This window comes from Populus euphratica, unplaced genomic scaffold (genome assembly GCF_000495115.2).
Source record: "Populus euphratica unplaced genomic scaffold, PopEup_1.0 scaffold40.1, whole genome shotgun sequence".
NCBI classification, from domain to species: domain Eukaryota; kingdom Viridiplantae; phylum Streptophyta; class Magnoliopsida; order Malpighiales; family Salicaceae; genus Populus; species Populus euphratica.
Genome location: NW_011499912.1, coordinates 359,359 through 375,548, shown reverse-complemented (window position 1 = coordinate 375,548; position 16,190 = coordinate 359,359). Strand labels below are relative to the sequence as shown.

Below are 16,190 nucleotides of genomic sequence, written 5' to 3'. Positions count from 1 at the left end.
GCATCGAGAAGCACAATAATCACGGACCCTTTAATTCATTTGTCACTATATTTACTCGAAGAAATACTAAATTAATATTTTTCTAGATTTTTTTTAAAATTTAATACGCTAAAATTATAATAAATAAAAAAAAGTCTAAAAACATATCACATCACAACAATAAACATAAGTTAATCTCCTTTTGAATCTCAAATTGTAATGATATCCATGGTGAAAAAAATAAACCCACCACCGGAGAGATAATCAGGTAGTTTCAGACTGTCAGTTCCACCTAACTCATCATTAGAACCACAACTGCAATTCTACGTCGTTAACTGCTTGGATTTTTGGCTTTGCCATCTGCCTTCTTTTCAGACTACCTCGTAAAAAAAGGAGCACCAATGTTTTTTATTTTATTTTTTATTTTTATCAAATGGCCACAAGCCCATCTGTCTGTAAAATGTTCATGGGACGTTGGATCCTCTACAAGATATGGATACACACTGACCACAGGCGGCTAGTAGCATGAACATAGGCGGCTATACAAGCAAGGCTTGTGAGGCAGAAACAATAGGCTGGCATATAATATTATTATTGTCGTTGATACATATCTAGTAAACAAGGTTTTGCAAAGACAGCTAATGTGCTTAGTCATGGTACAAAACTTAGCCGAACTTCATTAAAATTTAAATTATGCAGATCGGACGAAAGTTATGTCTGGTTGGATTATTAAACAGGAATAAAACTCGACTGGATTGATTTTAAGCATTTTATCTTTATTTAAAATGATATTGTTTTATTTAAAAATAAATTAAAACAATATTATTTTAGAACTAACCTGGTAAGTTCATGTTCTGGGTTGGATGAAGCCGAGTTCTACGATGGGAGAATACTGTTTGTGGCCGGAATTTAACCATTTCATCTGGGTTTGTGAAACTGTACACTGCCTTGCTTCTTATCTTTCAAGCTGACAACATGAACTTAAAAGTCCATGATCTCCGACAATTTGGCAATACTAAAATGAAGGTCAAGTTCAATCATTCTCAATTACAGTCACTTTGTATGCAAAATATCTCCAAATACTTGGCATTTAAGAATCCGTCTACTCAATATCATTGTCTCAGCTGTCATGCTGCCCTTGCAGAAGGTTTGACATTTTTACAACATTATTTATTTTCACCTTGGAATTTCCAATAGCTTAAGATAACGTCCCTTGTAGATCATAATATTATATCAAGTTTCAAACCTTATCTTCAGGAGGCATTATCCACCCAAGAGGCTGCTGAAACCACGAGGAGGCTCAGGCTAGGCCGCGGGGAATTAAGAAGAAATTAAATACTAGCAGTGCTAGCTGTTAACCTCGTCTGGCTAGCCAAGGAAACTTTTATCACAATCAAATTACTGCTGACAAATGTTAAAAAAAAAGGGAGGAGGGCATTGATCTGGATCTGCTTGTTGAATCTTGATCGCATGAAGGAGGCAAGCAGGCAAAAGTTCAAACAATTTCATTATTGGAACTTGCTGCTTCTGTGGGAATATTGTCAGCAGAGATAAAACAACTCTAATCATGACAAGGTTAAGGACACGTACAGACTGGATGCCATTTTAAAATACCTGAGCTGAGCCCTCAGTTTCTCCGATTTATTTCTCTCACATCCAATGTAGCTTGGACAGGTGGTGTTGACAGCTTATGGCTTAAACCAGACCGGTAATCCAACGATGCACCGGACAAGTTGGTGGCGAGGGCCCAACGAGTGGCCAGGGTTTTAAAGGTGGAGTTAAAAATTAATTTATGGCTTAAACCAGACCGGTAATCCAACAATGCACCGAACAAGTTGGTGGTGAGGGCCCAAGGAGTGGCCAGGGTTTTAAAGGAGGAGTTAAAAATTTACTATGATAAACTTAAATACTGTCGCTGTAGTTGTTGATTAAAATTTTGTTTGTTTTTATATTTTTTAAAAATTTTATTTTTATTTTATATTTTTATTTAAAATTAATATTTTTTGATAGTTTATATTATTTTAATATACTAATATTAAAAATAATTTTTTAAAAATAAAAAAATATTATTTTGATATATTTTTAAATAAAATAATTTTAAAAAACAACTATTATCACACTCTCAAATACAATTCATTGTACTATTTTCACTCGAAATTTGTGTTTTTTATTTATTTTTATATTTTAAAAAGTTTTGATTTTTGATTTTAGATTTTAAATTAATTTTATTATTTTTAGACTGTTTTGATATGTTGATATTAAAAATAATTTTTTAAAAATAAAAATTATTATTTTAATATAATTTTAAATAAAAATTATTTTAAAAATAATAAAGATATTTTACAATAATATTGATGGTGGTCTTTCGCAGTAATTACGGGGGCCGGGGAGGAAACTAGTCCTGCGGAATCTTGACTCTTTGACTGTCCGGTAATAAGGGGTAACAAAACCCAGAGTAGTTAAAACCATGTTGTGAAACAGATTTCAAGGGCGGCAGGTTGAGGTACATTCCAGATTACGGGTCAGGGTCCACTAAAAAGTTCTTTTAAAAAATAAAAACGGTATCACTTTAATCAATTTTTTAAAAAATCAATTAATTTTTGATTGTATCAACAAGTAAATTTACCTTTTTTTTTCTTTTTTATTTTTTTAATCCAAATCTATTCAAATCTTAAATCAAACTAAATCCAAGATTAATCAGTGTTTATTTTGATATGTTGATATTAAAAATAATTTTAAAAAATAAAAAATATTATTTTAATATATTTTTAAATAAAAAATATTTTAAAGATATTTTACAATTATATTTTCAATAATATTGATGGTGGTCTTTCGCAGTAATTACGGGGGCCGGGGAGGAAACTAGTCCTGCGGAATCTTGACTCTTTGACTGTCCGGTAATAAGGGGTAACAAAACCCAGAGTAGTTAAAACCATGTTGTGAAACAGATTTCAAGGGCGGCAGGTTGAGGTACATTCCAGATTACGGGTCAGGGTCCACTAAAAAGTTCTTTTAAAAAATAAAAACGGTATCACTTTAATCAATTTTTTTTAAAATCAATTAATTTTTGATTGTATCAAGAAGTAAATTTACCTTTTTTTTTCTTTTTTTTTAATTCAAATCTATTCAAATCTTAAATCAAACGAAATCCAAGATTAATCACTGTCTTAATCCAAGTTTTACAGCCATACTTGAGATACTGTTTAGAAAGACGGTGATAACCATATTTTGAAAAAAATTTATTTTGTATTAAAATTTAATATATTTTATTTATTTTAAATTATTTTAATGTATTGATGTTAAAAATAATTTTAAAAAAAAAATTATTAGCATATATTTTAATATAAAAAATTATTTTAAAAATAACTATAATCACATTGTTAAATACATTAAAATTTTGATGTCTAAATTGTTGACACGGTTGATTCAAAATATAAGAAACAAAAATAAATCTTAAGGATATTTGAACTGGTTAAATATAGATTTGTTTTTTAATAATTATAGGTTTAAATTTTTTTAAAATTACTAGAAATTTATATAATTATTAATTTTAAAATTTATAAAATTAATCAATATAATAAGAGCTATTCTGAATACTCAAGTAAACACAAAATTTGTAATGCTGAATCCTTGAGTGGGCTGACCAAGTTTTATATCAGACCCAAGAAATAAGTCTTGTGAAATAATTAGATTATTGCATAAATTTCTGAGAAAGACACTATTCCATGATAGAAGAGTCGACACAAGAAATTGCTAGTCTTGCCGTAAGCAATGCCCTCATCCATCACACAAAATGCCAGGACGAAAGCACCAGCTCGATTCTTGAACCAGTCTAACAAATCAGCCAACGTCGTCGATGATATATTCAGCAGATCACACAGGTATTGATTATGATAAGATCTCCGTGCAAAGACGGTCGCCTTGTCACCGTTAATTTTCCAAATCACATGTTCAGCGGTGCATGGTAATGGTATGCAGCTATTTCCAAGAGACCGTGTGATTTCGGGGCATTGCGTGCCCATATGACCATAGATCATGGTTCGAGATTTGGGATTAGATAAGATTGGAGATTCATTTTAAATTATTATATACATTAATGAATTCGGATTAAAGTGGTTCAACAAATCAATTTACATTCATCTAACTCGGCCAAATAAATATGAGATTAGATAAAAACACCTCTTATTTTATTTTTTAATAATACGGTATCATTGTAGATAAAATATCAATTTATATTAAGTTGAGCATTCTAATTATTCACATTCTAGTATAGACAGAGAATGTATTTAGAATTGCAGTGGTATTTATTGTTTAAAATATTTTTTATTTAAAAATATATAAAAATATTTTTTTTTATTTTTTAAAATTATTTTTGAAATTACTATATTAAAATGATACAAAAACATAAAAAATATTTCTAATAAAAAAATTAAAATTTAAAAAAATACGATTTCAACCGTGTTCCCAAACAAATTATAAAATAGTGCTTGAAAACATGATTTAAATGATATTTGGTTTTTTTTATAAAAAAAAGTTAATTTTTTTATATATTTTTGGATTATTTTGATGTATTGATATCAAAAATAATTTTTTAAAAATATAAAAAAATTAGTTTAAATATTTTTAAATAAAAAATATTTTTAAAAACAATAAACGCTATGAAATAATATTATACAGGAAAGTTACAAATTTTCACCCTGAAAAATTAAAACTCAAGTTGCGAGCACTCGTTAACACAACATGCTTCCCTTGACTATCAATTTCCTAAATTTCAAATTTTTACTCAAAGTATTTTTCTCATGTATTTAAATTAAATTTTGTTGTATGAAAATCTTTAAGCAATATAAATATAAGGGTGATTAAAAGTATAATAATAATAATTTTTTAAGATATTTTTTATTTAAAAAATATTAAAATAATATTTTTTAAATTTTAAAAATTAATTTTTAATATTATCATATCAAAAAATTAAAAAATATTAAAAAAATAAATTCTCATGAATTGCTATTTAAAATATAATTTCAAACGGCGCCATAAACTCATGTACAAAATTCATTTTTTTTTACAGCTCGGTAGTAATGAAAATTATTTTAAAAAAATAAAAACAAACATCTAACATCGATTCAACATATTTCAAAAAATAAAGTTTCATGGCAACGCCCCGTTTGGGAAAAATGGAAAGGAAAGGGACAGTTTAAGAGTTTGAAACCCATAAAACTCCTCTAACAGTGGCATCGGGTAATTTCGAAGAAACTACCACTACATTCTCGTACTTACAGAACTGACCGTTTCCCAAAACTTTACAAGTGGCAGCTTTAGCAGTTGCCCAGAAACGCTGGTATCTAAACGGCTCCTTTTCTAGTTCCCCAGCTGTTCACATCGCAAAATCCTAACCGTCAGATCAGAATCAACACCCCCCTACTCCACCCTCTAGTTAGACTCACCGCACCTTAACCATAGTTAACTCAACAGACACAAACTTAAATCCCTAAGAAGACCCCTCAAACACCCATTATTTACACCTATACCCTCCTCCCTCTTACCTATAAATACAACCCTGAAGACTCGCAAGGTTTCCCGAACCAGCTCCCCAAAAGCCCCTTTAAAAAAAATCAGAAAACCTCCTCGTTCTTTTTCCTCCTCCTCTGTCTTCTCAACTAAGAAAAAAAAACTGCAAGCTTTAACAATGGCTGCCGTTTCTTCACAGTCGAGAAGATCAAGCGGTCCTGTCTTGCGACCTCTATCACCCCGTGGAAGATTACAAACACACTATTATAACAGCTTGTCCTCTTCATCAACTTCTGCTTTTGCTTCCTCCACAAGTTCGAGTTTTTATTCTCCACCATCCACATTTTTTCAGAATTCTCATCAACGATCAGCATCCCCGACTCGTGTCAATCTTTACTCAACATCTCCTCCTCTCTCGCCTTCTTTTCGTTTCTCCATTGACCGATCCATCTCTCCTAATCGGTCAATATCCGTTTCGAAAAAGAATCATAGCCATCCGATCTCGGCTCCAAAGAGAACCTGCATGTGCTCGCCTACAACTCATCGAGGCTCGTTTCGGTGTAGTCTGCACAAAAACACTCCGAGCTCGACCAATCCGGCGCCGTTTACTCCAAACCGGTTGAATATGCGGCGATCTGCGATGACGAACTCGTTGGTTAGAATCGGTGGCGTTGAAGGCGAGTGGGTGAAGAGAGCGTTGACGGCTTTGATCAGGCCTTCATCGCATCAGCTACGGAGGAGAGGCGCCTTCCAGCCGCGGCCTAGTCGGTTATCAATCATGTCAAACGCCGATGATGACATTTGTTGATTTTGACGGTTTCAGTTGCAGGTTGGTGCCCTTGGTTTCTTTCATATATTTTTGCGCCCAAGGTGTGCATATCTGAGCCAACTCGCTCTGGACGGTGTCGGATCTGCGGGAGGTGGACGCATGAGACCCACAACGAGTCGGTAACTGGCGGCCGGGCTCGAGACGGGGTCATCTTGTACATATGAATTGTTAGATTTTGTGTCGGACTTTAGATTGGAAGGGAATCCTTTTCATTGTACATATTAATTGCTATGGAAGGAGATTTGGGGACTTAATTTTCTAAATACTAAATTAAAAAAAAAAGATTAAAATTAAGGGATAGAATTTAATTTTTTAATCCCAATAATCATGGATTAAATCAATTTGATTCCAAAATTTTCCAAAGATTGCTTTCAGATGCGTTCGTGGTGAAAGCAGCGTTATGCTTGCCGTTTACCGCCGTACCATCACTCGTCGTCCGTTACGTGTGACGTTACCGTTCATCAGATCGTCGTGTTCGGTGCGAGGTACTTTCTTTCTGTTTCCTATTTCTGGTTATTTATTTTTATATTTTATTAATTATGTTTTTTTTTAATTGGTGCAGGAATGTATTTGCCGTTGCGTATTGGTTAGGATATGGAATCTAAATTTTGCGAACCGATTGGAGATTTGAAGGTTAATTTTCCTTTTGCTTAGCGGGGAGACTATAGAACCGATCTTGGAGATTTCAACGATAATTAAACAAGTAATGATGGACTTAATATTAAATTACAATAATTATGGAAATTTTCGAGGAAAAAATATAATAAATAAAACAAAAATGGCCATAAATTGCAAGAAATAATATGGGGGGAAATTATTTGGGAGAAGAAGATTCGATAGCTTGTGACAGCTGGCGCAATGTGTCTGGAGAATATTCTGGAAAATTTCAACGAATTTAAAATTTAAAAATAAACTAATTTGAAAATCTTGAGGAAATAAGAAATATCTGTTGGTGCTGTGGAATTGAGATATGATAATCGGACGAGTGGAAAAATCACTTTGAACAGAAAAGATATTCTGAAGAAATATTTGAAATTAATAAAAAAATTATTTTTATTTTTACCATAATAAAGAGTATACCTTGGGCCAAAATCAACAAATAAATTATGAATTTGAAACACAAGCAGCGGAACGTGCGCCTCGCACATAAAAGTCAACATTGAGTTGGTCAATTAATCATTCCAGCTCACGAATAAATAGTAAGTTTATATTTTTAGCCAACTTTGATAAATCAAATTTTGTTTACTTTTTGGCCACCCTTTAAACTGGTTTGTAGCCATAGTTACATAGTAGTTCTAGGAGTTGACCAACTCCATGCCGCCCGGTCATCTTTAAAATTGTGAAAAATATATTTTTAATAAAATATAAAATAAATTTGAGTAAAAAAATCATAAAATTATAAAGAATCTAATAAAAAATAACAAAAAAATAAGTCAAGTCAAATTTAAAATAAGAAAGATGAATCGATACATTTTAGAATATAAATAGAAATTATAAGATTAAATATCTTAATTGAATGGAATTGAAAAACTTAAAAGTTATAGACTCTAATTAAAAGTAGAAAATATTATGAGGATCAATTATCTTAGTTATAATTTTATTTTAGTCCTCAAATCTTTTTTGATCTGATTTTGTCCAACTAATTCAATTTAGTTCAGGATCCAAATTAAACCCCAAATCCTTACTAAATAAACCTAGATTCTAATTTTCCAATTCTTCTTCACAAATCAAGTCCCATAAATCATTCAATATTGTATCAATTACATATTTTTTCTCATACTAAGAAAAGGTGGACATTGGCCCTGAGGAATTAAAATGGGGGAATTAGATAAAAAAAAAAAAAAACAACAACATAAACAATGATAAATTAGACAAAATTCAGGATCCAAATTAAACCCCAAATCCTTACGAAATAAACCTAGATTCTAATTTTCCAACTCTTTTTCACAAATCAAGTCCCATGAATCATTCTATATTATATCAATTACATATTTTCTCTCATACTAAGAAAAGGTGCACATTGGCCCTGAGAAATTAAAATGGGGGAATTAGATAAAAAAAATCAAAAAACAACAACATAAACGATGATAAATTAGACAAAATCATATTATGATATTAACATCATCATCTTCCTCATCTTTCATTAGCCTAAAACAAATAGCATAAGGAGAGGATACAACATACTGGAATTTTCATCCTCTATTACTTATGAATGAATACTAGAAATTTTTCCAATTTCTCCTTCACCCAATCCTTTTTCTCATTCAATCTCCATTATGTTTTTTTTTTTTTTTTGAAATGTTGAAAGTTCACTTCACCTAACTCTATACCAAACTTTTTCTTCCTTATTTCACTATTGCTCAGAACAATTAACTTTTTTACTCATTGATTCCTAGATCTAAAATGCAAACTGGCTTCTTTGCACATCTATTTCCTCCTAGCCAGTTTGGAGACTTGAAACCTTCACTTCAGCGATTGTGTGCTTGAAAGTGTGTTTCTTTCCTTCTTGCCTGAGTTAAGCTCACTCATACAGTTTCACGCTTCCTGGTTTGCTTTCTACCTTTGTTTTCAAGTGGCAGGCATGAGCAGCAGAAACATTGAGATATTCAGAGATACGTGAAAGTATACCTATGAGAGTGAAATTGTAAATGGATACTAAAATCGTGATTTTTTGTGATTTCATTTGATTTTACCGATTTCACTCGATTTCAACCCAATTTTATCAATTTTCAAGTTTTTAAAATGATTTTGCACCTTAGGTATATATTAATTCATAAAATCATAAATTGTATGATTTTACAAGTTAAATCACGATTTTAACAATCTTGGTTGTGCTATTTAAAAAAACGATAGAAAACTTAGATGCTGTAAACGTATTTTAATTACAAAAGAGAAATTTGTGATATGTTAATAAATTATTTTTATTTTAATTATATAATAAAAAATATATATCAACAACATATGGATTCAATTAAATGTTTTTTCTAGGAAATAACAAATGATATAGTTTATTCTCAACTCATTAAATATAGAATGTCAAAATTGGGTAGCAAAATAGATTTAAATTAACTCGAGTTAACATATAAACCTGTAATTATAATAATCAGAGTTGAGCCAATTTGGATTATCTCACCACACTTATGGCCAAATCATAAGCTCTTGATAACCAGATATAGAGAAAAATCATAAAGTCCGTTAAAAAAATATTGAATGATAAAAGCATAAAATAAATAAAGTCAATCTATATTAACTTTTCAAACTTTTGACCTGGTTTATTAGACTAGAAACATATTATCTAGAAAAATCATGATAAAGGATCAAATAAAAAAACTTTAATTAAATAAAAATAACTGTAAAAAAAGGATCAAAATAAAAATAAAAAATAAATCTTTTTTTAATGGTTAGATTGAAAAGAAAAATCATTTTTATCAAAAGGACAAAAAAATCTAAAGAATAAATATAAAAATAAAAATAAAAATAAAATTTTTGAAGGGTGACATTAAAAAGAAATATCAATTTAACAAAAGGAACAACAAAAATCAAAAGAATAATTACCAAATTGAAAAAAATAAGACATTACAAATTAGGATTGAATGATAAAACTAAAAGCAAATCAAAACTCTACAAAATAGTTAAGAATAAAAATTAAAAATCAAAAGAATAAGGATCAACGCTAATATTTTTGTATAAGTTAAAATGACTTTTTTCATTCATAAAGACTTCTTTTCTTTTCTTTTTTGCTTGTAAAAATTCATCTCGTACTAATTTTAATCGAATAACTATTTTTAAAAAAACACAACAAAAAATATTTTTTAAAAACCTTATTTTTTAGCTATAGTTGTAAAAGCTACCACAATGTCGGACACATATCAAGTAGGGGTGTTCATAGATATAGCTAGATCGGATTTGAGTTAATAATTATATCAAACCCAACTTTTGATATTTTATTAATTTAAATTGACATATTTAATTTTTTTAGATGCAAGTTGGTTTGATATATCGAGTTTGATTAAATTTTATGTGGGTATTACAGATATTCATGGCCAGGTTTATATTGTTAATTTTCATTGGTTTACATTTAGAGACAAACCTACAATATGGATTGGAGGTGTCATTAAAGGTGTTTCAAAAACACTACTCATTTGTAATAATTGCATTATCTAACCCGACTCAAGTTGTCAAAGTTAGATAATGAGAATATTATAGATGATAGTAGGTCAAAAAACTTAATAAATTAATATCATAGGTTAAGTATGGGTTGAAATTTTTAAACTCAATCAACTCGATCCAACTGATATAACTGAATGAACTTAATAAATTAATATCATAGGTTAAGTGTGGGTTGAAATTTTTAAACTCGATCCAACTCATATAACTGAATATAAACAGCTTAGTCCGTGGTATAAATAATATTTTCCTCCTCTCCTTATTTTTTTTATTTCTTGCTAATATTACTCCATTCTTTGATTGTTTATCTAATCTTTAAAATTGGTTAAATTCATTAGAATTTTTGTTAAAAATAAACTCTGATGCTGTCACAATTTTACTATAATTATAACTTACTGCAACTTATATTTTGTTTTTAATTTGGTTTATTGCACTATCTAACCATCCCAGTTATATTCTTTTATTAATGGTATGCTAGAGGCTTGATCTGTACATTTTTTGGATCCTAAGATCCACTGTTTCTATGTTAGACTTTTAACCGTAATGAGATGCTCAACACCATTAGTTTCATCATCGGATCAAAAGACCAATCTCGTCCTTCAACCTGCATATTGATTTTCACTTTCAAAACAATTTTATCCGACCTTACATCTTTTATGAAAGTTATAGTTATGGATGTATAGATGACTTCAAACTCTTGAATCCATAATTTTGATGTTCGAGACTTGAGATATATTTGTTTAAATTAGTATTTTAAAAGCAGAGAATGCTAATGTAGTAAATATATACATATACTTTGCCTTCATCGCTCGTCTTTGTAATCATAACCATCTCTTATTCTCTTAATCTATTTCCTTTCAATTCTCTTCATCAAAATTCAAATGCCTAATTACTTACCAATTTTTATCCCATATCCATATAATCAATGTTCTTGGCAAGTAATGAACTTGAATTTTCTTCTTGAATTTGATATAAAATTTTAATTTTTATGTTTTGTCAAGAGACCATGAGGGAAACAAAATGAAAATTTCAAGAATTCAAATTGAATATTTATTATTTTAGAAAAATTACAAACCCAAAACACTTTACAATCTCTTACTGCTAGTTTGACTCGTATCATATTGCATAATAATTGTTTGATAAAAGGATTGATTGTAGGTTTTTTTTGTACGAAAATTATGATAGTTTTTATGCTATCTCTTTTATTTATATTTAAGGAGTGTTATCTAGTTCAACAATTACAACTTGATATTGTTTTTTAGCATTGTCAAAGAAAATAAGAATTAACATATCTAACCTATGAATATTTGTAACATTCATAAAAGATTTATATTGACCTGATAAATGTTCATAAAAATTAAAAAAGATCAAGTTTGTATTTTAAAAAATATCAAAAGCTAAATTAAATATAATTATAGGTCAAAACTTGACCACTATATCCATGAACATTCTAGATGCCATAACACTTTCTATATTAGATCTAATATTTATATCTTATACCTTATACCACCATTAATTCTAGTGATGTCCCCCCGCTCCTTATTAATAAAAAGCTTACAAATGTTCTCTTGGCACGCAATGATTTTGAAGTTTTTTCTTGAATTTGATATACAATTTCAATTTTTATATTTTGTCAAGAGAGCATGAGAAAAGAAAATGGAAATTTCAAGAATCTAGATCAAATATCTATTGTTTTAGAAATATCACAAACCCAAAACATTTTACAATCTCTTTTTGCTAGTTTGACTTGTATCATATTACATAATAATTGTTTGATAAAAGGATTAATTGTGGATTTTTATGTATGAAAATTATAATAGTTTTTATGTTATCTCTTTTATATATATTTTAGGAGTCTTATCTAGTTCAACAATTGCAACTTGATATTGATTTTTAGCATTGTCAAAGAATATAAGAATTCACATATCTAACCCGTGAATATTTGTAACATTCATAAAAAATTTATATTGACCTAATAAATATTCATAAAAATTAAAATGTTCAAGTTTATATTTTATAAAATATCAAAAACTGAACTAAATATAATTATGGGTCAAAACTCGACCCACTATATCTATGAACATTCTAAATGACATAACACTTCCAATATTAGATCTAATATTTATATTTTATACCTTATACCACCATTAATTCTAGTGATGCCCCCCTGCTTCTTATGTAAAAAGATAAGTTATGTTTTGTTATATTAAATAAATATAATAAAAAGCTTATAAATGCTCTCTTGATAAGTAATAATCTTGAAGTTTTTTCTTGAATTTGATATAGAGTTCCAATTTTTATGTTTTGTCAAGAGAGTACGAGAAAAGAAAATGAAAATTGCAAGAATCCAAATTGAATATTTATTGTTTTAGAAATATCACAAACCCAAAGCATTTTACAATCTCTTTTTGCTAGTTTGACTTGTATCATATTACATAATAATTGTTTGATAAAAGGATTAATTGTGGATTTTTATGTATGAAAATTATAATAGTTTTTATGTTATCTCTTTTATATATATTTAAGGAGTCTTATCTAGTTCAACAATTACAACTTGATATTGTTTTTTAGCATTGTCAGAGAATATAAGAATTAACATATTTAACCTATGAATATTTGTAACATTTATAAAAGATTTATAATGACCTGATAAATATTCATAAAAATTAAAAAAGATCGAGTTTGTATTTTAGAAAATATCAAAAGCTAAATTAAATATAATTATGGGTCAAAACTCGACCACTATATCCATATCCATGAACATTCTAGATGCTATAACACTTTCTATATTAGATCTAATTTTTATATCTTATCCCTTATCCCACCATTAATTCTAGTGATGTCCCCCCGCTCCTTATTAATAAAAAGCTTACAAATGTTCTCTTGGCACGCAATGATTTTGAAGTTTTTTCTTGAATTTGATATACAATTTCAATTTTTATATTTTGTCAAGAGAGCATGAGAAAAGAAAATGGAAATTTCAAGAATCTAGATCAAATATCTATTGTTTTAGAAATATCACAAACCCAAAACATTTTACAATCTCTTTTTGCTAGTTTGACTTGTATCATATTACATAATAATTGTTTGATAAAAGGATTAATTGTGGATTTTTATGTATGAAAATTATAATAGTTTTTATGTTATCTCTTTTATATATATTTTAAGAGTCTTATCTAGTTCAACAATTACAACTTGATATTGATTTTTAGCATTGTCAAAGAATATAAGAATTCACATATCTAACCCGTGAATATTTGTAACATTCATAAAAAATTTATATTGACCTAATAAATATTCATAAAAATTAAAATGTTCAAGTTTATATTTTATAAAATATCAAAAACTGAACTAAATATAATTATGGGTCAAAACTCGACCCGCTATATCTATGAACATTCTAAATGACATAACACTTCCAATATTAGATCTAATATTTATATTTTATACCTTATACCACCATTAATTCTAGTGATGCCCCCCTGCTTCTTATGTAAAAAGATAAGTTATGTTTTGTTATATTAAATAAATATAATAAAAAGCTTATAAATGCTCTCTTGATAAGTAATAATCTTGAAGTTTTTTCTTGAATTTGATATAGAGTTCCAATTTTTATGTTTTGTCAAGAGAGTACGAGAAAAGAAAATGAAAATTGCAAGAATCCAAATTGAATATTTATTGTTTTAGAAATATCATAAACCCAAAGCATTTTACAATCTCTTTTTGCTAGTTTGACTTGTATTATATTATACAATAATTGTTTGATAAAAGGTTTAATTGTGGATTTTTTTATACAAAAATTATGGTAATTTTTATATTATCTCTTTTATATATATTTTAGAAGTTTTATTTAGTTCAACAATTATAACTTGATATTATTTTCTAGCATTGTCAAAGAATATAAGAACTAACATATCTATTCTATGAATATTTATAACATTCATAAATAATTTATATTGACATGACATATGTTTATAAAAATTAAAAGAATTGTTTGTAATTTGTAAAATATTAAAGGTTAGATTGAATATAATTATGAGTCAAAACTCGACCCTTTATATTCATAAACATTTTAGGTGCCACCATTAATTTTAGTAATGCCCCTCCTTGTATAAAAAAATATAAGTTATTTTTTATTATATTAAATAAATATAATAGAAAGCTTAAAAAAAGAATTTTAAAGATGAAATTTGTTTAAATAAAATAAAAATAAATACTTGATTAATGAACTATTTAATATAAAAATAAATAAAATATAAAGTAAACAATATAATTTTAAAATCCCAACCGGCTCGGTAATTGATCCCCAGAGAAATTTACCTAGTTAAACCATGACAACCCACCAGGGTCAAACCGGGACCCAGTGGCCTTGTGAAACCCGGGCAAGGCCGACTTTTTTAGAAATCATAATCCCTAATTTCTTCCCCCTTCAATCTTCCCTTCGATTCAAGCTTCTTCTTTCTAATCCACATGTAGAAGATTTCTATATTTTAATTCAAAACCCGGCCCGAGGACATTCGCATAAAAGAATGGAAAGATAAACAGATGTACAAAAGAAAAAGATATCAGTGGCTGGTGGTGACCTGTGGATGGTGATCTGCCAGAGAAAGTGATAGATGCTCATGGTTGTGGTGGGGTAGGGGGGCTGTTGCATTTTCGGTGGAGAGAAAGAGTAAGAGGAAGAAGGTTGTGATGTGGCGGATGGATGTTTGACCCGAGAATGGCAAATCCATCGGAAGGTGGACGAGTCGGTGGCCGTTAGGAGGTGCTGGAGAGAAGAGATAGGTTGTGGCGCCAACATAATTGTTAAAACTCAGCCTGTCAAAATCACGTCCAGTTGATCTGGGACCTGACAAGCTTGCTCCTTAATCTGCTTGGGTGTTAAGTTAAGAAAATCAACATACAGTTAATTTGAGATTGGAAGCTAAATCCTCTCCACACGCGTGGAATGTATAATATATACACATAATTTAAAAAAAAAAAAAACACACGTAAAAAAAAATATTTTTATTTTTTTTTAAATTTTATTTGAAGTTATTTGATTAAGCCTTTTAATAATATCCATCTTTCCAGTATAATTACCGTGACTGATTGGGGAATCGACTTGGTATAAAGCCATGAATTAATTTGATTAATTAAAATTAATATTTTTTTAAAAATCAAAAAAAATTTTTTTTTAAATAAAAATAAACCGAGTTTTTGCCGAATATTAAAGTCTTGCTTATGCATTGAAGCCAATTCCACATTAATTCTTTAACACCAAACCGGGACAGCGTACTGGTCGGCCCGTTTTTGTAATGGTCACGTAGCCAAGACAAAGTTGACACGTGTTTATGCTTTGTCTTCTCTCTCTGCCCCCCTAACTTTTGGCTCCTTGTACAGGTGGTAGGCTCAACTTCGAAGTAACGAAAACCAAGGAAAACTATCTCCTTCCAAAACCGAAAGATTCTGGATTTGGTCAGAATAAAGGGCTGGGGACCACTGATGGCTGGACTAGAACCTGCCCATATTTCTTGACCAGTAGTCTATATTGTCCTTTTTTACCTGCCTCCTCCGCCCTTGTGAGGGGGATCATGCTCCACGATTGGATGTCTCTCCGGAGATCCTGTTCGGGAGAGAAGGTTCGTGATTTTTATTTTTATTTTTCATTTTAAAGGTTTTTTAAAATTATTTTTTAATATTTTTATATCAATACATTAATATTAAA

The 16,190-nt window shown here is 29.3% G+C and overlaps 1 protein-coding gene across 1 annotated transcript; it reads left to right on the top strand.

Moving 5' to 3' along the window:
- The first annotated feature begins 5,401 nt into the window (after positions 1–5,401).
- Positions 5,402–6,610, top strand: LOC105134063 (putative protein TPRXL). Its single transcript, XM_011038317.1, has one exon. It carries the CDS (start codon positions 5,666–5,668, stop codon positions 6,293–6,295), a length of 630 nt encoding a protein of 209 aa, XP_011036619.1. The 5' UTR covers positions 5,402–5,665; the 3' UTR covers positions 6,296–6,610.
- The last annotated feature ends 9,580 nt before the right edge of the window (positions 6,611–16,190 follow it).